Source organism: Onychomys torridus, chromosome 2, assembly GCF_903995425.1.
Source record: "Onychomys torridus chromosome 2, mOncTor1.1, whole genome shotgun sequence".
NCBI lineage: Eukaryota > Metazoa > Chordata > Mammalia > Rodentia > Cricetidae > Onychomys > Onychomys torridus.
The window spans coordinates 138,599,473-138,627,231 of NC_050444.1; the positions used below are offsets into that span (position 1 = coordinate 138,599,473).

At 46.9% G+C, this 27,759-nt stretch overlaps 1 protein-coding gene across 3 annotated transcripts; it reads left to right on the forward strand.

Moving 5' to 3' along the window:
• Positions 1-268: 268 nt before the first annotated feature.
• Positions 269-27,662, forward strand: Meaf6 (MYST/Esa1 associated factor 6). Of its 3 annotated transcripts, XR_004944282.1 has the most exons (9): positions 269-410; positions 1,316-1,431; positions 5,970-6,057; positions 6,213-6,258; positions 21,352-21,544; positions 25,248-25,277; positions 25,382-25,439; positions 26,048-26,081; positions 26,899-27,662. XR_004944282.1 is itself a non-coding variant. In XM_036179898.1 (8 exons), exons 1-8 carry the CDS (start codon positions 321-323, stop codon positions 26,905-26,907), a joined length of 606 nt encoding a protein of 201 aa, XP_036035791.1. In that variant the 5' UTR covers positions 269-320; the 3' UTR covers positions 26,908-27,662. The 3 variants fall into 3 exon arrangements, 1 of the variants encoding a protein (XP_036035791.1); XR_004944283.1 differs by lacking the exon at positions 25,248-25,277; XM_036179898.1 differs by lacking the exon at positions 25,382-25,439.
• Positions 27,663-27,759: the final 97 nt, after the last annotated feature.

A 27,759-nucleotide genomic window follows, 5' to 3' on the forward strand; every position in this document is an offset into this window, starting at 1 on the left:
TGTGTGTGTGTGTGTGCAAAGACCAGGGCTCACAGTGGATGCAGTGAACGTCCGTGTGTGTGTGTGTGTGTGTGTGTGTGTGTGTGTGTGTGTGTGTGTGTGCAAAGACCAGGGCTCACAGTGGGGCAAGGGCAGCAAGGACAACCCTACACGAACCAGCACCACTCTATACCAGCTTTCGCGCGCGGAGCCCGCCAGCGGCCCCGGAAGCCGCGCGCGCAGGCGCAGTGGCGGCGCGCCCCCTGGCGGCCGGCAGCGGTAGCGCGCAGGGTCCGCCTACCGGTCGCGCGCCGCCGCCTCCGCCGCCGCTTGAGCCCAACATGGCGATGCACAACAAGACGGCGCCGCCGCAGATCCCAGACACCCGGCGGGAGCTGGCCGAGCTGGTGAAGCGGAAGCAGGAGCTGGCGGTGAGTGGCCGGGGCCGGGGCGCCGTCCCCGCCTGGCCTCGCAAGCCGCTCCGGAGGCGAAGGCGGCGGGCGGCTAGGGTCCGGGAGCTCTGGGCGGCCGGGCGCGGCGCGGTTCCCTGCGGCGGCGCGGCTCCCGGCCTGCGCTCGGCGGGGCGGGGCGGGGCGGCGAGGGCGCGGGAAGGGCGAGAGGCAGGAGGCGGGGACGACGCTCCGGCCGGACTTGGCGGGTGGGAAGGAGGCTGTTAGACCCCGGCCTGGAGAGGATTCGGGAGCGTGTCGGGTGGGTATCCGCACGGCGGATTGCACGGGCGGCGCGTTTCAATGGCCGGAGAACGTGGTGTATTTGAGGATGCCAGGAAGGGGGCTGGCGGTAGACGCAGGACACAGTCTGGGGAATTTGGAATGGTGACGCGCACCCGGAGCCGCTGGCACCCTGGTGGCTGAGCCCTCCAGGCTCCCGCCTTTTGCAGCGAGCATCCGGGAGGCAAAGCTCACCTGAAGCTGCCCTTCCAGGTTTCCATAGCAACCGGCATCCGCTGCGGGCGGCCCTTCCAGAGCTAGTGGGGAGGGAGCAGTTGATGTAGAAAAGATGATTTTGAAAAGCGCTTCGCTCCTCTCTCTGCTGGTAGGGACACATTTAGTGAGTGAGAGTAGAGAGAGCTCACATTCTGTCTCATCCCTGCTCATGATAGCTAGGTTTCCCACTGAAGTAAATGCAAAATGTTGCATGTGTGTGCATTTTCTGAGGTCAGGCTACACATTCCATTCTATTTATAAAAGGGTCCATTACCTCCACTCTTCCACAAAAATGATTCAGTGTGGGTAAGCTTGACTTTACAAAGTCTGTTTGCTCATGCTTAATGCTTAATGCTTGCTTCTCCATTATCTCTCTTTTCATCACTTAGGAAACACTTGCAAACTTGGAGAGACAGATCTATGCTTTTGAAGGAAGCTACCTGGAAGACACTCAGATGTATGGCAATATTATCCGTGGCTGGGATCGGTATCTGACCAATCAAAAGTGAGTGTCGGAATCTAGTAGTATCCATTTTATCCCCTACTAATATTTACCTGTAGGGTTTTTATTTTGTTTTCTTTTTTAAAAACCTGGTCTTACCATGTTGCCCTGACTAGCCTGGAACTTACCAAGTAGTCCAGGCGACCTCAGACTCACAGATTAATTACATAGCTCCTTCTTCCTCTGACTCCCACTTGCTGGATTTAAGGGTATGGACTGCCATTGCACAGCTTGAGATGTTCTTGGTATCCTCTTTGCAGGGTGTTGGTAATAGAGTCATAGTGTGAAATGAGGTCTAAGCCTGAACTTGAACTCTGACTCTGCCATTGCTTCACGGAGTAACCTTGGACAAAGCCCATATTTGTGACTAGGGAAAGTCGGGCCCATGGTGCAGGCGTGTGTGGGTGTAAATGAAATACGGCATGTGACTTAACTGTTCTCCACATTTTAATCAACCATGATATCCAATTACAAATTCTGCTATAACTATATGCTAATTATATCATTATTGATTTGGCAATACATAAAAATTTCTAAACTTGTGAGAATTTTTCAAATCTATAGAAAAATTGAGATGATGTAATGTATGATCAGTTTGTATTTTTCCCATATATTCATGAGTTGCTAACTTACTGTGGGTGCAAGCTCTAATATATGACACTATACTGTGGGTGCAAGCTCTTATATATGAAACTATGCTTGGGCTGGAGAGATGGCTCAGAGGTTAAGAGCACTGACTGCTCTTCCAGAGGTCCTGAGTTCAATTCCTAGCACCCACTCACTTGGTGGCTCACAACCATCTGTAATGAGATCTGGCATCCTCTTCTGTGTACATAATAAATAAATAAATAAATCTTAAAAAGAAAGCAACTATACTGTGGGTGCAAGCTCTAATATATAGAACTATCTATGTATGCTTAAAATTTTTTATTTTGAAGTAATTGCACATTCATATCGGAAGCTGCAAAAACAACAGATAGGTCTTGTATGTTTTTCACACAGTTTTCTCTGATGGTTACATTTTATGTAACTATAGTAGTACATTATCAAAACCAGGAAACAGATATTGGCATAATGTGTGTGTATAGCTGTATGGCATCTTATCATATGTGTATATCCACAAGATGTAAAACTAGGTCCAGGAGACGTGGCTCGGTGGGTAAAAGGTTTTGCTATGCAAACCTGATGACCTGAGTTCAGGAGCCAGAGCCTACGTTAAAAAGGCTCGGCGAGAGATGGCTCAGCAGTTCAGAGGTCAGGAGTTCGTTCCCCAGCACCCGTGTCAGGTGCTTTACAACTACCCGTAACACCAGCTATCCTGGATTATGCAGTGCCATCAAAATAACAAGATCTGCTCTGACTCAGTAAGGGCCAACGGTGCTGGTGCTGGTGCTGGTCTGGTGCTGGTCTGGTGCTGGTGCTGGTCTGATGCTGGTGCTGGGCTGGTGCTGGTGCTGGTACGTGCACGCCTTTAATCCCAGCACTTCAGAGGCAGAGACAGACAGATCTCCATGAATTCAAGGCCAGCCTGGTCTACAGAGTGAGTTCCAGGACAGCCAGGGTAACACAGAAACCCTGTCTTGAAAAACCAAAAAAAAAAAAAGACACAGAACTATTTTGTCATCATGAAGACCTTCATGTTACTCCTTTAGTTACGTTTCTGCTCCCTATACTTTTCTGCCCTGCTAACGATTGAAAATTGAGCCACTTATACCATGAATCTTTGTACCTAAATACCTAACAGTTACCTCCTGAGAAGAATAGGACATTTCTGCACGTAACTCTGATGCTCATAGCTTAAAAATTAACATGATTCCTTCAACTTCCCTCAGTTGGCCCTAAAATGCTTTACCACTTTTTTTTTTGATCCTGGGTCCAATTTCTTTTCTGTTTTTTTGAGCTGAGGACCAAACCCAGGGCCTTGTGCTTGCTAGGCAAGCGCTTTACCACTGAGCTAAATCCCCAACCCTCCAATTACTTTCAACAGTTATGTCTCACTATATTTTTGCTTGTTTGTTTGTTTTTGGTTTTTTGAGACAGGGTTTCTCTGTGTAGCTTTGTGCCTTTCCTGGAACTCACTCCATACCCCAGGCTGGCCTTGAACTCACAGAGATCTGCCTGCCTCTGCCTCCCGAGTGCTGGGATTAAAGGTGTGCGCCACCATTGCCCAGCTAATATTTCCCTTCTTGGCTTATAAAACTATTACATTGTTTTTCTCCATGGGGGATAAGGCATGCTTATGCCTTAACATGTGTGTGTGTGTGTGTGTGTGTGTGTGTGTGTGTGTGTGTGTGTGTGTGTGTTTGTACACAGCACAAGAAAACTTGAGGGAGTTAGTTTTCTGCCTGGAATTAACTCAAGTCCTCAGGCTTGATAGCAAGTGCCTATACCTGTTACGTCATTTCACTGGCCCATCTTTTGCTTGAGACAGGAGAGCTATGGCTGCATGTAAGTGCTGGGATTCCAGGCATGTGCCATCATGTTTGGTTGTCCCCCCCCCCCCCCCCACAGGGTTTCTCTGTGTAGTTTTGGTGCCTGTACTGGATCTCACTCTGTAGACCAGGCTGGCTTCGAACTCACAGAGGTCCACCTGCCCCTGCCTCCCGAGTGCTGGGATTAAAGGCGTGCGCCACCCCCGCCCGGTCTGTCTGGTTGTTTTCTGATCTTGCTCAGTTGTAGAGTTGGAGTGTTTGGGTTTGGTGTTGTCACTTTGACTGTTAGAGGCTTTTTGGGTTTTTTGAGACAGGGTTGCACAAGGTAGCTCAGGTTGTCCTGGAACTCACTCTAAACCGTGCTGGCCTTGAACTCAGAGATCCATCTGCCCCTGCCTCCCAAATGCTGGGATTAAAGATATGCACCATTATACCCGGCAGAAACTTAAAAAAAAACTTATTATTATTTTTTAATATACTTATTTATTTCGGCTTCAGTATGTAGGCCAGGCTAGCCTGTAACTCACAGAGCTCCATCCGTTTCTGCTTCCTGAAGGGAATTTATGCACCACCATGCCGTCTATAGTCATTTTATTTATTTATTTTTTTGAGACAAGGCATCTTTGTGTAACAGCCCTGGCTATCCTGGAACTTGCTTTGTATACCAAGCTGATCTTGAACTCACAGAGATCAAATGTGTGCACCACCACCACCACCCTGCTATATAGTCATTTAAAAAAATTGTTTATTTTATATATATGGGGGTTGTGTCTGCATGTATGTTTATATACCCTCGGAGGCCAGAAGATAACATCTGATCTTCTGGGATTGGAGTTACAGACATTTGTGAGCTGCCATGTGGGTGCTGGGAATCAAACGTGGGTCCTTTGGAAAAGCAACCAGTGCTCATAACCGCTGAGTTCATCTTTCCAGCCCCCATTTTATTTTTTCATAGTCATTTTTTGATTGAAAAAGTTTACCACTGGCTAAAGTGGTGCATGCCCTTAATCCTGGCACTTAGGAGGTAGAAGCAGGTGTTTCAGTATGAGTCCGAGGCTAGCGTGGTCTGCACATCAAGTTCTAGGCCAGCCAAGACTACATAGTAAGTGAGACCCTGTCTCCAAAAAAAAAGCCGGGCAGTGGTGGTACACACTTTTAATCCCAGCACTCAGGAGGCAGAGGCAGGCCTGGGCTATAGAGTGAGATCCAGGACAGGCTCCAAAGCTACACAGAGAAACCCTGTCTCAAAAAACCAAAAAAAAAGAACAAAAATTTGTTTTCATATGTGTGTGTGATGTGGGTGGGGTCTGCTTGTGCCACAGTGTGTGGGTCAGAGGACAGCTTTGTGGAATTGGTTCTTTCTTTCCACCTTTACATGGTGTCTTAGAGTTTCTATTGCCGTAAAAAGACACCATGACCACAGCAACTCTTATAAAGAAAACATTTAATTGAGGTAGCAGCTTAGTGCCTTTCCTATCTTGTCAGCCGCTGCACTAGACATTTTTGACAATAAGTGTTATCATAAATGCATACTAAAATAGAGTGGGAAGCGGGATTGGGCAGGCCAGGTTACTGATCCTGCAAGAGTGGGCAGCGGCTGGTAAGCCAAAGGTTCTTCGCTACTGCGCTGACCTCTTGGGCTTTTAACTCTGTATTTGGCTCTGTGTTTCTTATTTAATAAGACTGTTTAGAATTACATTGATACTCCTGAGCTTCTCCAAACAAACAGGTGAAGATATAAACATGACATTGGGTATAAAGCCACTAGACTAATCTCACCTCCCACAGTGGGAAGTGGTGGTATTTGTAGGCATTCAACATGAGGTTTGTTTTGGCCAGTTTTGAGGCGTTCCTGAGTTGAACTTGGTTAAAAGAAAAAAGTGTGGGGCTGGGGAATTGGCGCAGCAGGCGAAGGTGCTTTCTGCAGCCTGGCCACCTGAGTTCAGTCACTTGAGGGGACAGGAGAGAACTGACCCCCACACACATACATGGCACACATGCATCCCCCCCCAACATTCACGAACACAATAACAATCTGTAACTTTGCATCTGCCCCAGGCACCCAGTTTGAGTGGAAGTCATAGCTTGGTACTTGTCTCTGTGTTTTAGAAACTCCAATAGCAAAAACGACCGGAGGAACCGGAAGTTCAAGGAGGCTGAACGGCTCTTCAGCAAATCCTCAGTCACGTCGGCAGCTGTAAGTGGTGGTGGTGGTGGTGGCGGCGGCGGCAGTGGCAGGTGTGCCTGCCTGTGGCCCTTTATTGAGGAATGTGGACTTTCCCTTCCCCCTGTGTGGGTTGGTGTCTTGGGATCTGTGGTCACTTGTCTGGTAACCAGTGACTTCTCTTTTAGGCAGTAAGTGCCTTGGCAGGAGTTCAGGACCAGCTCATCGAAAAGAGTGAGTCTGTTTTTACCTTCTTTATCCGTGTATTTTAAAGCAGCCATAGACCCTAAGTTAACTCTGGTTAACTTATCTGGACTGCATCTTCTATGGTTTTCTTTTGCTTCTGGAAGTTGGGAGGCCTTTGGGCACCTTCCCCAAGTCTTTTTTTGTTTTGGGGGTGGGGTCTTGCTATATAGTCTGTCTGACATGTGGCTCGTACTTGTCTCTATCAGACATACACCTGCCCCTGCCTCCCGATTGCTGTGAGTAAAGGCCTGTGCCACCATGCCACCATGCCACCATGCCACCATGCCACCTACTATGTCTTTCTCCAGGGAAGAACCTAGTGGCCTTCTGCCATTTCTTTCCCATGAAGCTGGGCTGGAGATACTGAAAGACCCCATGCTCTGACACTGCTACAGTAGGGCTTAAGTTCCTAGGAATTCTGTTTGTTTTTTGGGATAGTCTCTTCTAATCTATGCTGACCCGAACCTGCTAATAACTGAGGCTGGTCTCAACTTTCTGGCCCTCCTGCTGCTGTTTTCTGAGTGCTGGGATCATAGGCATGTGTCATCCTCCACTGGGAGGACTTTTCCAATAAGTCCTTTAGATCTGGAGCCATGACTCAGTGGTGAATGTGCCTACTGATGGTGCAGAGGACCTGGGTTTGGATCCTAGCACCAATGTGGTGCCTCACAACAGCTGTAACTCCATTCCCAGAGGATTGGTTTCCCTCTTCTGGCCTGTGAGGACACCTGTATGCATGTGGTGTACGTAAACTTGGGCAGGCACAGCCTGGGCTACATAGTGAGACCCTGTCTTAGTTTTCTATTGCTGTGACAAGCCACTGTAACCAGAGCAGCTTCTAGAAAAAAGAGTTTATCTGGAGATTACCATTTCAGAGGGTTTGAGTCCATGACTGTCATGGTGGGGAGCATGGTAGTAGGTAGGCAAGCGTGGTGCTGGAACAGTAGCTAAGAGCTCACATCTTGAGACATAACCACAGGCACAGAGAGACAGAGAGACAGAGGCAGACAGACAGACACTGGGGATTTGAGGTAGAGAGAGAAACATTGGGAATAGCTTCTGAACCCTCAAAGCCTATCCCTAGTAACAGGCCCCCTCTAACAAGGCCACACCTCCTAATCCTTCCCAAATAGTTCCACCAACGGGGACCAAATGTTCACATAGGTGAGCCTATGGGAGCCATTCTTGTTCAAACCACCACAGACAAAACACTATCTATCCCAAAACAAAGTAACAGCAAATAATTTAATAGGAAATTTCAAATGCACCAGATAAATCTCTGGTGCTCAACTTAGGAAATTCTAAGGGTATATCTGTGTATTCTTAAATACAGAGGGGAGGGTGGATCCTGTTTACTTACACAGGTCATTTCTGTGCGGAAGCCAGGACTAATGTAAAAAGCAGCTGGCGTTTGTAGAGGCTGCTGTAGGTTTTCAGTGCTCTGTCCTGTTGTGGGATCAGAGCCCTGCTGTGGGGCAGGGATAAGTGGAAAGGGGATTTTGGTGGTAGCTTGGACCTGAGAGTCACTCAGTAACTTCAGTTATTAGCTCTGTGTAGATTTCTCTCCAGCCAGACTCTCCCGTGCCTTGGTCCTGCCTCTCCCAGAGTCATTTCCATTCAGAGTCAAGTTCCAACTTTCAGAAGTTTTCCTTCTAGCTTCTTACCCTGTCCTTATCTTACCCTGTCCTCCCCTTCCCAGAACCCCTGCACAGTATCTTGATGCCATCTGACTACCTCATCAGATGCTGCAAATCCTTTAAATTTGAGACAGGCTCTCACTGTGTAGCCTAAGCTAGCCTTGAACTTAGGTATTATACCTGATTTTCTAAAGGATATACTGGCCAGCCATTCTTTGAAATTACCCAACGCTTAGCCACCTGCCTGTAGTACATAGTTGGTATTGCCTGGGTTTTACTATGTGTCAGGTTAGTGGTTTTTTTTTTTTTTTTTTTTTTTTTTTTTGGTTTTTCGAGACAGGGTTTCTCTGTGTAGCTTTGGAGCCTGTCCTGGAACTCATTCTGTAGCCTAGGCTGGTCTTGACCTCACAGAGATCCACCTGCCTCTGCCTCCCGAGTGCTGGGATTAAAGGTGTGCGCCACCACCGCCTGGCTAATTGCTTTACTTTTATTTAGTTGTTATGCGATGGGGTCATGCACCTGCTAGGCCAGCGCTCCACCACTGAGTTACTTAAAGGAACAGGGATGGGAGATTATTCACATGACCATGGGTAGTTGACCAGTGGCTGTTCCACTGAAGGAAATGTCCTTGAGCCACCATTATATGTTCCTAGATAGGGAGGGCTGAGGACTTATGAGTAGGTCAGATTTATGAGGAGCTGGTGACAGGCTCAGTCTTGCACAGGTAATCCTAGGTGCCGTGAGTCTGTGAGTTCGGGGCCACGTCATGTCGAGAAGGCTTCCCATCACTCCCGACCTTCCTCCTGTAAGAACATCTTCCTGCCCGTTGGCCGTCATGTTCCTTGGACCTTTGGAGGGAGTGATGTAGATGTCCCAGTTAGTTCGGCTGAGCGTTCAGTGGTCACTCGTCTCAGCACTGTGACTGACCAGTTGTGAGTCACTGCCCACTGCAAAAGAGTTTCTCAGCTCCATTAGCAAATCCACAGATGTGGCTCCTCCACTCGGGTCTGTGACCTCCCCCCCCACAGGCCTTTGACCAGGGTCACAGTAGCTCCTGTGGAGTGGGCATCATAGCCAGCCAGTGAATGGTTGGTTATCCCCCTGATGCTCATGCTGTTTCTGTGCTGGTGGACCCTTGCCCAGCATGGTGGTGGTGGTGTACAGAAGGTCCACAGCTGAGTTAGACTGCCGATGATGTCTTCCCCTAGCAGCCAGCATAGAACCTTACGGTATTGTGGAAGCTAGCCAAGAGGGAGGGGGCTTTTCCCATGACCTGTAACCAAAACCTATGGTGTTTCAATGTTTTTGAAATTTTTTTATTAATATTGTTTTATTTTTGAGACAGGATCTTACTATGTAGCCCAGGCTGTCCTAAGTACTGGGAGTGTAGGTTTAAACCACCTTGCCCTTCTGAAAATTTTATTTTCGTTCTCTCTCTCTCTTTCTTCTCCTTTCTTTTTCTTTTCCTTTTCTTTCTTTTTTTTTAAGGCAAGGTCTTTCTATGTAGCTCTGGATAGCTGGAACTCACCAAGTAGCCCAGGCTGGCCTGAAACTCACAGAACTCCTTCTGCCTCTGCCTCCCAAGTGCTGGGATCAAAGGTCTGTGTCACTGGACCTGGCTCATCTTGATTTCTTTCAACTTACTAGAATTTAGCAAAAGTTCTTGACCATGCCTTTAATCACTCGGGAGGCAGAAGCAGGGGATCTCTATAGTGGTATTTGCTCCGCCCATGACCTTGTGCTGTACAGCCTGAAGGAGGTGGTGCTTCTTGTCTTCGTAGGTGACCTCTTAAAATGGAGAGGACCTGGGTTCAATTCCTAGGCCATCCGTGTCCGATCACACTAGGATTTAAAAAAAAAAGAAGGGGGACATGTGACCCCTCTCTCCTCTCGTTTAAGAAGGTAGGAATCCTTCTATAGCCCAAGGTCATGGGCAGAGAAAATACCACTGCACATCTCAGTGAGTTCAAGGCCAGCCTGGTCTACACAGTGAGTTCCAGAATAGCAAGGGCTACACCCAGAGAAACCCTGTCTGAAAAACACCACCAAAAAAGTTCTTTATCTAGTTCTGTGTATCTGGGCTTCCTTGCATTCCTTTTCTTTTTATTTCTGTTTGTTTTTATTTATTTCCCACTTTCGTTTTTTAGCATCAGTTTTTCTGTTTATTTATTATTGTATGTATCCACACGTGCCATGGTGCACATGTGGAGGTCATGGGGCACATTGTGAGAGCTGGTACTCTCCTTTCAAACTCAGGTCATAAGGCTGTGTTGCAGGAGCCTCTGCGGAGGAGCCGTTAAAGGATGCCTCTGCTTGGGCGTCTCTAAAACAGATGAAAGGCTTGAGGGTCCCTGGAAACCCAAGTGGTCGATACCCTGATTGTGTTCCACAAGAGGAGCAGTGTGTCTGGCCTGACCCCCCTCCCTCTGTGTGGACTCCCCAGTACTCCAGACTTTCTGAGAAACAAGGTAGTGGACGGAGTCCTGTGTGGATGATGCCTGCCATCCACACAGGCAGAATTTTGCTTTATATCTTCTCTAATTTGAGGATTTCAGAGTTTTCTACTTTGAGCATTTTTTGTTGTTGTTGTTGTTTTTGTTTTGTTTTGTTTTGTTTTTTCGAAACAGGGTTTCTCTGTGTAGCTTTGTGCCTTTCCTGGAACTCACTTGGTGGCCCAGGCTGGCCTTGAACTCACAGAGATCCGCCTGCCTCTGCCTCCTGAGTGCTGGTACTTTGAGCATTTTATTTTCAAGTCATTTCACAAAAGTCTCCACTCTCAATGCATTATTTCTGCTTCCTTTGGCTTCGTATATTTGCCCTATTAGAAAGAGAGTGGATTTGCATGGCTCCTAAAGAGGAATTTTATGTAAGTTGTGAAGCATCGGTCATTGTAGTGAAGAGAATATAGTAAAAGCAAAAACAAGCAGGTGGATTTTCAGCTCGCTGGCACGGCAGGGTCAGCAGGTGCTGCTGCGTGTTTCTTCTCACAGTATTGCTCTTTGCTCCAGGGCTCTGCTATAGGGCTTCCCTTCCTCCTGGAAACCTGCCCTCCATCAGAAATCACAGCCCTCAGTCACCCTTCCTTTGCTGGAGTGTGTAGACTTCCTCATCCTTGCTCAATTTTCAATCAATGACAAACAAGTGTTTCCTGTGCAGCACTGTTGGTGAGATGTTGACTTGAAGTTGCACAGTCCTTGAGTCTCCGTGAGCTAAGGAAGGAAACCCTTGTTTGTATTTTGATAGCGTCCTTGTTATGTATCATCAACAGACTTGTCATTCTACAGCACAGCCTTGGGTTGGGACTTGTTCTGTGGGAGAGCACTTTCCTAGCATGTGCGAAGCCTAGAGTTTGATCCCCAGTTCTGCAAATCCACAGCTGAAATGCAGTTCCTGAAAGAGAGTCCATCTTTTTTTCCCTTTGAGCCTTTTGAGACAGGGTCTCAGTGCATGCTGGCCTGAAACTCACTATGGAGCCAAGGATGACCTTGAACTTACTTCTTGTCTTCCTGACTGTTGGACTGATACGTGCATGCACACACACTTGTGCCCCGTAGCCTGGTTCATGTGGTGCTGGGGATTGAACCCAAGGCTTTGAGTATAGTGACGAGCACTTTACTGAGCTACATCCCCAATCAGTTCTCATGGTTCCTGATGTCCATGTGGGTCCTTGGGGACAGTGTCATTGCCTTGGGTACCAGTTTATCAGAGAGGAGACCAAGTTGAGTTCTCTGTTCTTGGGCTTTGAGCAGGTGGCCATTGAGTGAGCTGAAGCGTGGCCGCTGTTTGCATGGTACTCCTGGAGTAGAGGCTGCTGATGGACAGCCAGCTTCCCGGTGTCTTTTCAGAATGGGAGTTTCAGCAGAGTTTGCCTTTCTCTCCTGTCTCGCAGATTCTAGTCTTTCCAGCCCCTGCTGACTCAGCCCTTGACTGGCCTGTCACCCTGCTGGGGTCCAGGGCTCTGTGGGCTCCTGTCCTGCCACTATCCTTTTGTTTCCCATAAGCATTTTCAACACTTGACTTTAGACAAGACCTTCAGAGGCTGGAGAGGTGGCTCAGTGGTTAAGAGCACTGGTTCCTTTTCCAGAGGACCTGGGTTCAATTCCCAGCACCCACATGACAGCTCACAACTGTCCATGTTCCAGGGGATCTGAAATCTTCACACAGACATACATGCAGGCAAAACACCAATGCAAGTGAAATTAGAGAGAGAGAGAGAGAGAGAGAGAGAGAGAGCGAGCAAGAGCGCGTCAGGAGGTGGTGGCGGCGCACGCCTCCTGTAATCCCAGCGCTTAGGCAGTAGAGGCAGGCGGATCTCTGAGTTTGAGGCCAGCCTGGGCTACAGAGCTAGTTCAGGACAGGCTCCAAAGCTACAGAGAAACCCTGTCTCGGAAAACCAAAAATAAATAAATAAACAAATAAATAAATAAATAAGAAATGATCTTTATATATGTATTTAATACATGATATCTATTATAAACAGAAACTTATTAGTACAATTGAAACCACACTGTAGCTGAAACAGGCCTTGAGTTTATAATCCACCTGCTTCCGGAGTAGCTGGGATTTCAGTCCTAACCAGGTCCCTATATTTCACTCAGTGGTCCAGTTTAAGGAAAAACCTGACTCATTCATGTGAGGCCACATAGTATGTATTAAGTGAGGACCTGGAGCGTGTTCTCCTGGTTTGAATCTTCACCCTCTGTCTAGATGTATAAACCTCATGGGATGGTTAAATGATAAATAACCAATGTTTGATCTGGGAACCCAAGTGTGGCTTGTCTGTTCTGCTCACCTCCATTTTCAATTCTCTTAGAAATGATTTTTTTTGGGAGAGGGGCTCATAGCTCCCCACCTCCCTGTGAGGGCCTACAGGCAGTTCATGGTTGCTGGGAGAGGGAGAGACTTCTTGGCTAATCCTGGGTAAGTTGCCTGTGCTCCTGTAAAGACCCCGCCCTCCCCTGCTGCTCTTTTAACTCCAGTTAAGTTCATGGGAGCACCAACACTGTAAAAGCAACAATAGTAATGAAGAGGAAATGATGGGTAGGTTGGCACAGGAAGTACTGATTTTCATACCTGTGCATCCCTACGCTGTGCCTTCCTTCCTTCCCTCCCTCACGCCCCCTCCAGCTGCTTCCTTTTCCCCTTCCCAGGTAGAGCTTGATTCGGCTTTCTTGGCACTGTTTTCTATCTCCTCAAAGATGCCTTCTAACTCACATGATCCCTTTTTAGTTTCTTTCTTTCTTTTATTTTTTTAAAAGATGTATTTATTTATTATGTATACATTATTCTGTCTGCATGTATCCCTGCAGGCCAGAAGAGGGCGCCAGATCTCATTACAGGTGGTTGTGAGCACCATGTGGGTGCTGGGAATTGAACTCAGGACCTCTGGAAGAGCAGCCAGTGCTCTTAACCTCTGAGCTATCTCTCCAGCCCTAGTTTCTTAACCTACAAACACACATACGTTGACACATACACATTATACAGAAGTTTAAGTTTAGGTTCCTCACAGTGGTATTTCTCTTTCTGAGTCTGGCTTATTTAGTTGAGCGTGATGATTTCCAATGGCATCCACTTTCCTACAGAAGTCCTTCATATACCATGCTCTATCCATCGGTGTGTTGACAGGCATCTGGGCTGGCTCAGTTCCCCAGCTACTGTGAGCAGTGTAGCTGTAAACATGGACGTGCAAATATCTATGTGGGGTGTGGAATTAGAGCCCTTCAGGAGTGGTATAACTGGGCCATGTGGTGGTTCCGTTTTCACTGATTTGAGGCCCCTCCGTGCTTATCCCTGTAGTGGCCGTCCACTGCTCCTCCCCACCCCCCCGGCAGTGAAGGCAGGTTCTTCTTCCCCGTGTTCTCACCAGCATTTCTTGTCATTTAGTGTCTGAGTCAGGGTACTCACTCTGTAGTACTGGCCGCCCAGAAACTCGCTGTGTAGACCAGGCTGGCTTCTCACAGAGATCTCCTGCCTCTGCCTTTTGAGTGCTGAGACCAAAGGTGTGCTCCCCTGCTCCCTGCCAGTTTGTATTCCTTCTTTTGACAGCTGCCCTCAGTTCATTAGCCCATTTTTTGATCAGATGACTTGGGTTTTTGGTGTGTCATTTTTGCAGTTTAAAAAAAAAACATACATGCACACGAGTGTGTGTGTGTGTGTGTGTGTGTGTGTGTGTGTGTGTGTGTGTGTATTTGTGTATAGTTGTGTGTACATGTGGAAGCTAGAAGAAGATGCTAGGTGTACTCCTAGCACTCTGCCTAGTTCTTTGAGGCAGAGTCTCTCCCTAAACCCAAGGCTTGTATTTTCTTTGCTTGGCTGGAAAGCACCAAACCCCAGCACCCCCTATCTCCACCTGCAGAGCTGAGCTGTTCCTTGGTTCTGGAATTTGAGCTCTGGTCCTCCTGACTGTATAGCAAGTGCTCTTAATCACTTAGTCATTTCCTTCAGCCCCCCCCCCCCCCCATTAAATAAAAACAGAACTAAAACATCCTGGATATTAATTTCATATGTGAAGATGGCAAAGATTTCCCCCTCATTCTGTAGCCTGTCCTTCATTCCGATGCTTCCTGCACCCTGTGGCTTCTTATTCTTTATAGCCCACTTGTCAGTTCTTGGTCCTGTGCAGAAAGTTCTTGCATTTGCCTATATCTTTAAAATGTGTGTGTGTGTGTGTGTGTGTGTGTGTGTGTGTGTGTGTGTGTGTATTGTTTTTATGTGTATAATGTGTGGTGGGTAGAGGTAGGGGTCTCCGGGAGTACATTGCCCCTGGCGGCCAGAAGAGGTGTCTTGGATTCTCTGGAGCTGGAGTTCCATGTGATTGTGGAATCCTAACATAGGTGCTAGGAATTCAGTCCTCTACAGCTGCTGAGTGGTCTGCAGCCCAGGTGAACACTGGGCCTGTATCTTCAGGGGTCCTCCCCAAGCGACTTCAAAGCTTCAAGTCTTGTGTGAACTGCTGTGATCTCTGATGACTTGGTGTCTGCTGTGTGAGAGCTACAGATCTAGCTTCATTCTCCTGCATGTGCTACAGAGGCTGTTCTCTGGTGTGTGTGTCGTTGACAGCTTTGTCAGAGTAGGCTGTGATCGTGTGGGCTTCTTTCTGGGTGCTCTGTTCTAGTCCATGGATCTGCATATCTGGTTCTATTTCTGCCTGTACCTTGCTGGGTTTGTTACTATGGCTTTATACTATAATTTGAGATCAGGTACGTCCAGCATTGTTTTTCCTTCTGAAGACTGATTTAGCTGTTTGGGGCCTTTTGTACTTCCATTGAATATTAGGATTTTTTAAAATAACTCTGTGAAGAATGTCCAGGATTTTGACGGGGTTGCATTGGGAATTTGCAGATCACTTTTGGTAACAGTCACACGTTAGTCTTCATGAATCCTTCTTGTCCATTTATTTTTCAGTATCTTAAAGGTTTCTTGCTTGTTTGCTTGTTTTTATTTTTTGAGATGGAACAGTTTTACTGTGTGTCTCTGGCTGGCCTGGAACTCTACATCGATCTGGCTAGCATGAACAGGGAGATCTGCCTACCCTGTCTCCTGACTGCTGGGATTAAAGACATGCACCACCACTGCCAGAAAAGTGTCTTAAAGTTTCAGTTGTAGGCATCTTTCAGATGCTAGGCTAGGTTTGTTTATTTATTTAATTTTGGTTTTTTGACAGGGTTTCTCTTCATAGCCCTGGCTGTCCTGGAACTAGCTCTGTAGACCAGGCTGGCCTCGAACTCACAGAGATCACCTGCCTCTGCCTCCTGAGTGCTGGGATTAAAGGCATGTGCTACCACACCTGGCCTCATTTTATCTTTAAAAAAAAAAAAGTCTTAAAATTTATTTGCATTTTATATGTATAGATATTTTGTCTCTCTCTCTCTATGTACCACATACACATAATCCTAGATGTCAGGTCCCCTGGAACTGTAGTTATAGATGGTTGTGAACTGCCACGTAGGTGCTGGCAACCAAAACCCAGGTCCTCTGCAAGAGCAGCCCGTGTTCTTTTTTGTTTGTTTTGTTTTTTGAGACAAGTTTTCTCTGTAGTTTTGGAGCCTGTCCTGGAACTCACTTTGTAGACCAGGCTGGCCTTGAACTCACAGAGATCCGCCTGCCTCTGCCTCCCGAGTGCTGGGATTGAAGGTGTGCGCCAGCACCGCCCGGCTGTAGCCAGTGTTCTTAAGTGCTGAGCCATCTCTCCAGCCTGTTGCATGTTTCTGAGGTGAGGTCTCGATGTGTTGCTCAGGCTGGTCTTGCACAAACAGAACTTCTCTCTGCACAGAAGAGAGAAGTTAACCTTGTCAGGATCAGCTGACCTTTTCCTCAGGCTTCATTCGGACTGAGCTCGGTTCCCTCGAGCTGTCTATACTTGCCCCATGAGCATGAGCAGCGCAATGCTAATGACTGTAGCTTTGGCTTTAAAAGTTTTAAAATCCTTTTCGCCTTTTTCATTAGTTCATTTATTTCGAGAGAGGGTCCTGTTCTGTAGTCCAGGCTGGTGTTGAATTCATTGTCTTCCTCCCTCAGCTTCTTGAGTGTTGTGATTACAGGTGTGTGCCAACACCTAGCTCTTTTGGTAAATTTTATGTGGAATCAGATGCTTTTCCAGTCCTGTGCAGCCCCGTGACTCTGGAGCTCCCCCTCCTGGTACTTTCCTGCATCGTGTTCAAATTAGTTCCATCATTTCTGAGATCTGGCTGTTTCTTTACTTTTGGGGGGGCGGTGGAGAAATGTGTGTTGGGGGACTGTGTTTATATGTGTTTCATGGCATGCATGCGAACAGCTTTTGGGAGTTGATTCTCTCTCTTCCATAGGCTTTAGGGATCAATCACAGGTTGTCAGGCTTACACAGCTAAGCCATCTTGCTGGGCTCTTCTTAAAAAATTTTTTTTTTTTCCTAATGTGTTTCTGAGATAAGGTCTGTTATGTAGTTCCGGCTGACCTTGAACTCCTGATCTTCCTTCCTCAGGCTTCCTAGCTCTGGGATTACAGATATATGTCACGATTCCACAGCTTTCTGTTTTACTTTTTTAAAATTTATTTATTTTTATTTTATGCACATTGTTATTTTGCCATGAGCGTCAGGTCCCCTGGAACTGGAGTTACAGACAGGTGTGAACTGCCATGTGGGTGCTGGGAATTGAACCCTGGTCCTCTGGAAGAGCAGCAGTGCTCTTAACCGGTGAGCTATGGTGATGTGTTGTGTACCCTAATAAACTTTGCCTGAAGATCAGAGGACAGAACAAGCCACTAGATTAAACTAGAAGCCAGGCAGTGGATTCATACACACCTTTAATCCCAATACTTGAGAGTCATATGCCAGTAATCCCAGCACTAGGGAAGTTGAGACAGGAAATGACACGGCTGGGCGGAGAAAGGTATGTGGGGAGCGAGGGGACAGGAGTAAAGCCTTTTTGGCTGAGGAGGCTTCTCCACTGAAGTCTTGGCTGAGGAAAGCTTTTTAGGCTGAGGAGTCCTAGAAGTAAGAGGTGGCTAATTCCTTTGTCTCTCTGATCTTCAGCAAATTTATTAGGGTATACAATATATCACCACACTGAACCATCTCTCCAACTCCTTTATGTTATTTTTTAATCTCTGTGTGTGTGTATGTGTGTGTGTGTGTGTGTGTGTGTGTGTATGTGCGCATGCACATTGGTTGGAGGACAGCTTCAGATGTTAGTCCTTACCTGTTGACTGCTTTTTCTTTGGGTTGACAACTCACAAAAAAATGACATGGAGACTTATTATTAATTATGAATAATAAGTTCGGTCCATAGATTAAGCTTGCTGCACTAGCTCTTTTTTTTTTTTTTTTTTGGTTTTTCGAGACAAGGTTTCTCTGTGTAGCTTTGGAGCCTTTCCTGGAACTAGCTCTGTAGACAAGGCTGGCCTCAAAACTGCCTCCTGAGTGCTGGGATTACAGGCGTGCGCCACCACTGCCGGCCCACTAGCTCTTACAACTTAAATTAACCCATTTATATTCATCTATGTTTTGCCTTGTGGCTTTTTAACCTCTCTACCATCTTGCACCTCCTGTTTTCTCTCTGTGTGTCATCCCCCCCCCCCAAATCCTGCCTAACCTCTCCTGCCTAGCAAATGGCCATTCAGCTCATTATTAAACCAATCAGAAGGTGCCTTGGCAAAGACACATTTCACAGTGTACAAAAAGATTATTCCACACCACTTACCATCCACTTCATATGAGACAGGGTCTCTTCTTGTTCTCCACTACACTACATATGCCGTGCATGTTGTCTTGGGGGCTTCCAGGAATTCTTCTGTTTCAGCTGGAGTTACAAACGCATACTTCTGTGTTCAGCTTTATGTAGGTTCTAGGAATCAAACGTAGGTCCTTGCTCTTACGAGTCAAGTGCTTTACCTACTGAGCCATCTCCTCAGCCCCTCTTGACTTTTTCCTTTTAAAAAGTATTATTTTTATTTTATGTGCCTTGGTGTTTTGCCTGTTTATGTCTGTGTGAAGGCATCGGATCTCCTGGAACTGGAGTTACAGACAATTGTGAGCTGCCATGTGTTTGCTGGGAACTGAACCCAAGTCCTCTGGAAGAACAGCCAGTGCTTTTAACCTCTGAGCCATCTCTCCAGCTCTGTCACAGGATCTCTTAATTAGCCCGGGCAGGCCTTGAACTTGAGAGTTCTTGTTTCACTTTCCCAAGTGCCAGGCAGGATTATAGGCATGTGCCACAACACCTGGCTCCTCCTCTTCCTCCTCTTCTTTTTTTAAAAATTTATTCTTTTCTCACATATTACATCCCAACTGCAGTGTACCCCCCCCCCACTTATCCAAGCCCCTCTCCACCCCCTCCCCCTTCCCCCAGATCCACTGCTCTTCCATTTCCCTTCAGAAAAGAGCAGGCCTCCCAGGAATATCAACCAAACATGGCATAACAAGTTACAATAAGACTAGACACAGCCCCTCATATTAAGGCAGGACAGGCAACCCAGTAGGAGGAAAAGGGTCTGAAAAGCAGGCAAAAGAGCGAGAGACAGCTCTGCTCCCACTGTTAGGAGCCCCACAAGAACAGTAAGCTACATAACCATAGCATACATGCAGAGGACAAGCTCAGACCTAGGCAGGCTCCACGATTGTTGCTTCAGTCTCTATGAGCCCCTGGGAGCCCTGGTGAATTGATTCTGTGGGTTTTCTTGTGGTGTCCTGGACCCCTCTGTCTCCTACAATCCTTCATCCTCCTCTTCCGATAGATTCCCCAAGCTCTGCCTAGTGTTTGGCTGTGGGTCTCTCCATCTGCTCCCATCAGTTGCTGGATGAAGCCTCTCTGATGATGATTATGCTAGGCTGCAGTCTACAAGTATAGACAAATACCATTAGGCATCATTTCACGACTCCTCCCCCACCCCCAGTTTATTTGTTTTTTTTCTCCCAGTTTATTCTAGGTCTCTGGGCCATCCAGCTTCTGGTTCCTGGCCCTCCAGGCAGTGTCAGGCCTGGGCTCCCTCTCCTTGTGACACTGGTCTCAGGTTGGCCACTCCTACAAGTTCTATGCCACTTCTGCCCCAGCACATCTTACAGGCAGGACAAATTGTAGGTCGAACAGTTTGTGGCTGGGTTGGTGTCCCTGTCCCTCCCCTGGAAGCCTTGCCTGCGTACAGAAGATGGCCGACCACACGTGATTCTTGAAGCGCTATTTTAAAATTGGTGATTTAGGGCTAGAGAGATGGCCCAGCCATTAAAGGCTAGGCTCACAACCAAAAATAAAACTGGTGATTTATGTCAGTTGAAGAACATTAACTACTACTTTGTTCCAGCATCCTTGGGCTGGTGGTCTATCTTACTGGCTGGGTTCGGTAGCCAGGACTGCCAAAGATGGAGGGTGGGATATCATTGTGGGACATGCCTGTAATCTCAGCATTCAGGAGGTGAGGCTAGGAACATCAGAAGTTCAAGATGGGGGTATGTGTGCTGTTTTAGTGGGTAAACACACTTGTAGTCAAGCCTGATGACATGAGTCATGAGGGGGGAGGGAGCGGACCCCTCCGTTGTTTTCTGATCTCCTCCTACTTGCTGTGGGTATTATTTTTGTTACTGTAGTGAAATACCATGACCAAAAGGGACTGATAGAAGAAAGTGCATTTTGGCTTCCTTTATGGTTCAAGAATGGGTTTCCTGTGCAGGAAGCAGGCTGGTTATATTTTATCACACTTGAAGCAAGAAGTGGGGTGAAGGAGTTGGGGATTTAGCTCAGTGGTAGAGCGCTTGCCTAGCAAGCGCAAGGCCCTGGGTTCGATCCTCAGCTCCATTAAAAAAAAAAAAAAAAAAAAAAGAAGTGGGGTGAAGCTCTATACTCCCCAAGTCTACCCCTGTGGCAGACTTCCTCCTGTAGATTACACCATTCCAAGCTACTCCCCCACCAGAAAACAGGTGAGCCTGTGGGGGCATTTCCACTCAGCCCCCTGCCTCAGCACCCCCCAGGATACACATAAATCAGTAAAATGTGATTTGAAAAGGAGGGGGAGCTGGAGATTCAGCTGTTAAGATAGTCTATTGCTTCTGCAGGGGACCCTGGGTCAATTCCCAGCAGCCATGTCTGATGACGGCCTGTAATAGCTGCTCCTGGAGATCTGATGATGTCTTTTCACCTCCACAGGCGCCAGTATTCCACTGCCCCTAACCCCGCCTGCACGCACATATGTAGAATTTAAAAGTGAACTTAGTAATATCTTTTGATAAAGTTCAGAGGTGTCCTCTGTGACCTAGGGGGTTCAAGGCCTGAGTTACATGGGACCTTCTCTAGCCCCCCCAAAAAAAAGAAGTTGTAAAACCTCAGTAATTTAGGGATTAGACTAGACTCTCCTCCTCAGTGGGTACCTTTTCTTTCTTCCTTTCTTCCTTCCTTCCTTCCTTCCTTCCTTCCTTCCTTCCTTCCTTCCTTCCTTCCTTTCTTTCTTTCTTTATTATTTTTAATCATATTTGTGTGTCTGTATGGGGATATGAGCATGTGAATGCAGACACCCAAGGAGAGGTGTTGGCTGTCCTGGAGCTGAAACTCCAGGTGGTGAGCTTCATGCCGCCCCGCGGGTTCTGGGGATTAGACTCAGGTCCTCTGCAAGAGCAGTGCATGCTCTTAACGTTGGCGTCTCTTCTCCAGCTCTCCCCACCTCCCGCCACTTTAAAGAAAGACAGGCTTCTCTGCTGCTCTGCAGTTTTGCCAGGGTCGTCATCCCTCTCTCTCTGGGTGTCCTTCTTCTCTCTTCAGCACACTGTGTCACAAAGCCCTCATGTAGTGGGATGGTGCTCTGGGTGGTGGTCTGGTTTATCTCCAGCACTGTTGCAGGTAGCATGGTTTCCAGGAATTCTCCAGCTTTGATACTGTATCTTCTCTGTCACTGGCCTGTGGGCCTACAGGCAAACGTCTGCTGATGACAGGAATTTGGGGAACACTGCTCAGGCTTTGGGGACCTGTTTTCTTTCCTCTAGGGGAACCAGGAAGTGGGACCGAAAGTGATACCTCTCCAGACTTTCACAATCAGGAGAACGAGCCCGCCCCGGAAGACCCTGAGGACCTGGACGGCTCCGTTCAGGGAGTGAAGCCCCAGAAGGCTGCCTCTTCTACCTCCTCAGGGAGTCACCACAGCAGCCACAAAAAACGGAAGAATAAAAACCGGCACAGGTTAGTGGCAAGGTCCCCCCCAGTCCTAGAGTTCTTGTGACTCCTGGGAGGGACTCGGTTGGAATGAACTTGCCTGGGACAGTGGCAAGCCCTCACACTTCGGGTGGCAGAGATGTTTTTGGTACAAGTCAAGTGGGCTGGTGTTGTCTGAGGGAATGAGTGGGAGGCAATAGAGAGGCCCCGGAGAATCAGTGGGAGTTGCTAGGATGGAATGTGACTCCTTTAAGCCACGACATCGTGAGCTTTGGGACCTTTGCTGAGAGGAAAAGGAAAATAGGAAAGAGTCCTTGCAAAGTGACTCTGGTTCTTGGGAAGCTGTGGCCTGGGGTAGAGAGTTCTTTGAACCCTGGGCCCTACCTGCTCCTGGGAGAGCTCAGCTGACATGCCGTTCTCTGACTTTAAAAATGGGTTTGGTTTTGATTGTTATGACTTTTCTATTTTGTAGTTCTCTGAGTATGCTGCCTTCAGATACGGGGAAACACTAAAGTCCCTAAGCGCGAGCGTTCCTTCGTAGGAACCATCTGAGCACTGCCCCTTTGGCAGGGGTGAGATGGGAATGATACCAGTGGAGAGAGGTCAGGTGTCTCAGGGACTTTAGTGGTCACTCTGCCTGGTTTGTATGCTAATGCTGGGCCTTAACTCAGAGGGTGATGAGTCTGTAGACAAGGGGCTCCCCTCTTGGTCTTGGAAGCCTGAACACTGTAGGGTGAGAGGGGTGTGCAGGGCTGCGTGGGGCTCCCCATCCTCTGGTTGGCTGACGAGTTCCATTGCTTCAGAAGCCTGTGGGGTGTCCTTCCTGCACTTGAGGTGTTACACTTGAACTTCATGGATCTGGCACTGTGGATAATAGAGAATTACATTGAACTGGTTTAAACTTCTTTGTCATCAACAGATTCTTGAATCTTAAAGTTTTTCTTGTTTTTCAAATTGCAGATATAGTGTTTCCTCCCAATAAATAGTGCTGAATGACTACCGCTTTATGTTTTTCTACAAGCCAAAGCCCACTGTGCTAATCTAAACTGTAGTAAGGAACAGCAAAGATTGCCCTACCGTCCTGCTACAGCTGTAGGTTACTGGAGCATTGTGGTAGGCTTGGGGCCACCTTATCACAGACAGCAGAGACCCACACTCTTATGAAAGAGTATTTTATGGGCTGGGGAGATGGCTCAGTCTGTAAAGTGCTTGTTCTGCTGGCATGAGGACCTGAGTTCTAATCCCAGCACTATGTCAAAGTACTCAGTAAGTTGTACGTGTCTGTGACCCCAGCATTGGGGACATTGAGAACCAGGGGCTCAGCCAGTCTAATAGAAGTGATGGGACCCTTTCTCACAAACTACATGGAGAGACACCCAGCATCGACCTTTGGCCTCCATATGCACACACGTGCTTACACATGTATATACCACACGCACACAGATTGACAAGGTCATTGAGCATTTTCTTCTGTGTTGTTTTTATTACATTGATCTTACTGTCATGTTGGTGATTCTGTTCCTATTTCAGAGTGTCTAGAGCAGGGAGGACATTATTGAAAGTCCCCGGGACTGCACCACTGGCCAGTGTCCTCTAGACCCCGCTGCTTCCATGTAACAGCTCCATGGCACTAGTGATGGGATCAGCTCTTGACTGCTGGAAGGCTCTAGAGAAGCATTCCATTTAACTTTGTCCTTGCAGGTTTCTAGAACAACTCCACAGGAGAACACTTCTTCCTTATCCCTCCCTTCCCTGGCCCCAGGAATGAATTCCTTCCAGAAACTCTAGCGCTTAGAAAGACCGCTTTGGACACCACTCTCATAAGGGGCTAGTCCTGCTCAGAAGGTGGATTGAGTTTTCATCTCCAGAAGTCTTGTGTGTCTGGTCCTCCCAGGGCCTCGCCTGCTCATTTGCCCCCAAAGGCTAGTGGCACCAAGTTGCCTTTTTCTTAGGAAGCTGGGGTCAGGGCTTCCCAAAGTGGCACCTCAGTGGGCTAAGGCTGTTGGAGTCCTGCTACCTTTGCACACTTGAGGGCAGGGGTGGAGCACTTTCTCCGGGCACTCTGGGGAGGGGGCACCCAGAGCGGCACTTCCTCCTTCTCTGCTATTCGGTGGCCCGTGTAGTCAGGCCACAGTGACAAGATGTCTGAGGACTTGCCACATGCCAGACCCCCTTGAGGAGAAGCAGGAGGAAGTACTTGAACTGGCCTTCTTCTGGGATATGAAAATCCATCAAGGATACCCCCCTTGTGAGCCTAGCCTTTAATGGCTGAGCCATCTCTCTAGCCCAGGCCCACTGTCTTTAAAGAGAAAAAAGTAAATATTAGCTGCTCTTAGAGGTTTTTACTATTACATTGCACCCAAGATTTGTTTTTGTAAATCATTGCTTGTTGGGTTTTGTTATGTAGCCCTGGCTGGCCTCAGACTAATTTCTTCTGCCTTAGCCTCCTGAATGCTGGGGTTGTTAGGGATTGCCATGCCTGCCACCAAACCCAAGTTTGGCTAATAGATACACTTTTATTTATGAATGTATGTATTCCCACTACTAGGGATTGAACCCAGCATGCACCCACCAGTAAGCCACACCCCCAGCTGATACCATCTATTTTAATTTGTGAAGGTTGAATCAGTTTGAGAGGAAAGCATTTTAAAAGTCCTGCTTGTCCACTGGTGTGTGTGCCCAGGAAGGTCCTAAATGAAATGGTTTTGTAAGTGGTGCTGACACTCAGCTCTCACGACTCTCACAAACATGGTCGAGCAGAACATTCCGTATTGTCTGACTACCTGCCTACAGTCTGAAAGGTGTCAAAGCCCGCGAGGAGCTTGCTGTGGACATCTGTGCAGACCATGGCCTGTCAGCATTGACAGCACAGAAGGAACGGCCTCCTCCGCTGTGTGCTCACTGGGGTCAGTAGACCCTGGTATTCCTTAGTCGCTGCACTGGTGTAAACAGTTGGCTGCTATACTGGGCAAGGTGTCACATGCTTGCAATTGCAACACTTGGAGGCTGAGGCAGGAGGACAGCAAGTTTGAGACCAGTGTGGGCTATATTTCGAGACCCTCCTCATCTCATTAAAAAAACAAACAACCCAGTGACCCGCCCTCTCCACTTTAGGAGGCAGAGTTGTGAAATAGAGGACGGTCAGGATGTTTGTGCAGTCAGCGTATGGCTTCCAGGAGGAACCCTGCAGCAGGAGCTGGTGGCACTGGACATGTTTATAACACGAACTTGAACAAAAGTTACATGTTTTGCTGTTTTCAAAATGCAAAGTGTTTTGTTTTAATGACAATATGTTATGCCTACTTCTAGCACCTTCTGCTGTATGACTAAACCTCTTTCCCTCCTCCCTCCCCCTCTTCTCCTGTCTCCCCCTCCCTTCCTCTCTCCCCCTCCCTCCCTCTCTTCTAATGCCCTAATTCTGTTTTCAGTCCAGATATCTTAGCAGTTCTAACCCCGAGTCCGGCAGCTAACCCGGGGCTGTGGCTGCCTGGGTGCTCTAACACAGCCGCTTGCCCTACCATAGTCCGCTCTCTGCTCTGGTCTACGCTGCAGGAAGGGAATCCCCCTGACCACACAGTCTTTGGTGCTTTGGTGTTTAAAACCTTATGGCTTAAGATTCTTAAAGCTGACTTTTGTTTCCACAAATCTTGCTAGGATGGCTAATCGACTAATTTATTAAATTAGTATATTAATTTCTATTGCTTTCTTCCTCTCCAATGCTGCCCCTCAGCCCGTCTGGCATGTTTGATTATGACTTTGAGTAAGTTTGATCTACATTAGTGTCTGTACTGTGTTGTTTAGTGTGTAGACCCGGGATGCCGTTCTGAGACCTTTCTAACCCATAGTTTGTCTGTTTGATTGTAGGTATGTATATTAGGTTAGGCTGGGAAGTTTTTTTTAAAAACAGAAAAACGTGATGGAGGTAACATTTTATTTAATAACTTAAGCAAAATTAAGTAAACTTCACTTTTATGCATTTTAATTTCTTTTTAAATAGATAACCTGTACTTTTAATTCATATTTAAATTGATTTTCTGGCTTTGCTTCATAAGGAGATTCGTAGCTTAAGATTTTGATACTTTGCTTTGAAAAGATTTAAAAATTGAAATTCGTGTAATTTCTTTTGTGTTTCATATCCAGAAACACAAACTCCTAGTCTGTTTGCCGTTGGTCACTGCCTGTCTCAGAACCCACCAGTGACATAGTTACAGAGCTAACCCATTGACCTGAGCATGCCTCTTAATCTAGTTCTTCTAATTATGCAATAGTTTTTATTTAAGAATTATGGCTTTTGTAACTGCTGTCTATTTCCTTTTTTAGTCACCTCAGTTGCCTTATGGCAATAGTATCTGCTCGTATTTTTTAATACTTGCTTAATATCTGAGCAAATGGCTAAATTATGACGTAGTCTAATGAAGACTGTGCCTTTAATTGAGTAGCCTTTGTGATAGCTGTGCCCTATGCAGTAGCTGCTTGTTGCCCTGATTCTGGAGTTAAAAGTGGAAATCTCTTCTATTTCTCCCACTGCAGGATTGATCTGAAGTTAAACAAAAAGCCCCGAGCTGTAAGTATCAGCCAGACCACTCAAAGGCTGCCAGTGTTTTGTTTTCAAAACAAATTGGTTTTGGTGGGTTTTGACAGGGCTCATTCTCTGTGCTAGACAAGGGCCCAGTCAGGGGCTGATGAACTTGTAGGTAATTTTGGTTTTTAGAATGTCCCTAGTCTAGGATCACACTCTGGTTTCTAGACTCTAAGGGTCCCTCTGGATACTCCAGCTACCAGGTGTTCTTCACTAAAATGCTTTAGAACAGACATGGTGGCGCACACCTTTGATCCCAGCACTCGGGAGGCAGAGGCAGGCGGATCTCTGTGAGTTCAAGGCCAGCCTGGGCTACAGAGTGAGTTCTAGGACAGCCAGGGCTGTTACACAGAAAAACCCTGTCTCAAAAACGCAAACATCCACAAAACCCAGGAGAAATAATTAGAGAATGAGTCACATTTTAATTGAAGAAAACTGTTCTTCAATTAATTCATACTAAATTATTAATGTTGGCTCTTTTTTGGCTAGTGAGCTAATGAGTAGAATTGAAATTTCCATTGGTGGTCTTCTGTGCTTCAGAGGTGGATCACTGCACTTGGAAATGCAGTGTATTATACATGAACTAGAACTTTTAACTACATAAAAATTCAGTTGTTTGTGATATTTTTTAAAAAATGTATATTCTATAGATTTACATTAAGACCATTTCCACCCAACTGTATAATGTTCTTTGAGCATATTCCTCCCTAAGATTTAGTTTATTATATGTATACATATACATATATATACATATTTGCTCAAACCAGGCTATAGGTTGTGACTTGTGTTTCTTTCTCTTCAGGACTATTAGAAGACTTGTTAGCAGCAGCTTCCGGCTGTGGAGCCCTGCTTTCCCTCTGACCTCACACAGCGACAAATGTCCCTCACCTGACTGTGGCCATCCGCCTCTGCTCCCCCAGACCCAGTGCCTGCAACTGGCTAGTCTGTCCTAACTGTAGCGACGAGTCCTTTCTATAAGACTGGGTCATTCCTTGTCATCGGTAGTAGCAGAGCAGCGGGAAGACCTGCTCTTGGTCCTAGTCCCCACGGGTGGCTAACTGTGCATTTCTCCCTTCTTAGAATGAATGTCTCCCCCCAAACTGGCTGGCACCAGCTCCATCTGTGACCCCACCCCCACCCCCACCGAGAAGTGCACATCTCTGGTTTTGTGTTACGCTGAAGTAGAACCCAGGTTCCTTTGCAGATGGAGGCTGTACATATCTGCCATTCTTTTGTTTTGTTTTGTGTTGTATTATTTTTTTATTGTTGTTTTTACCATCTGATTTTCTTTTGGGACATTTTGTGATACCTGTACCTTCCTGATGACACATCTGGTCATCTTTTCATGTGCTGTCGACATTCACAGCTGAAACTAAAGTGACTTTCTAGAAGGAAATGGGCGACTTGGCTCTTTGGCTTTTTGATTTCTGCAGGGGGAAGGTAAAGTGTTTAATGATGGCCTGTTGGAAGCAGTCTCGTGTTTGAGGGACAAGAAAGCTGAAAACATATGTCGTACTCCTAGAACATTTTGATTTCTTTGTAGAAATAAAATTTCCTTGCCTTCCATTTCTCATGCTTTCCTTTTAAGCCTGAGATTTTCTTTTCATCGTGTCTCTCTCTCTCTGTCTGTCTCTCTCTCTGTCTGTCTATCTGTCTGTCTGTC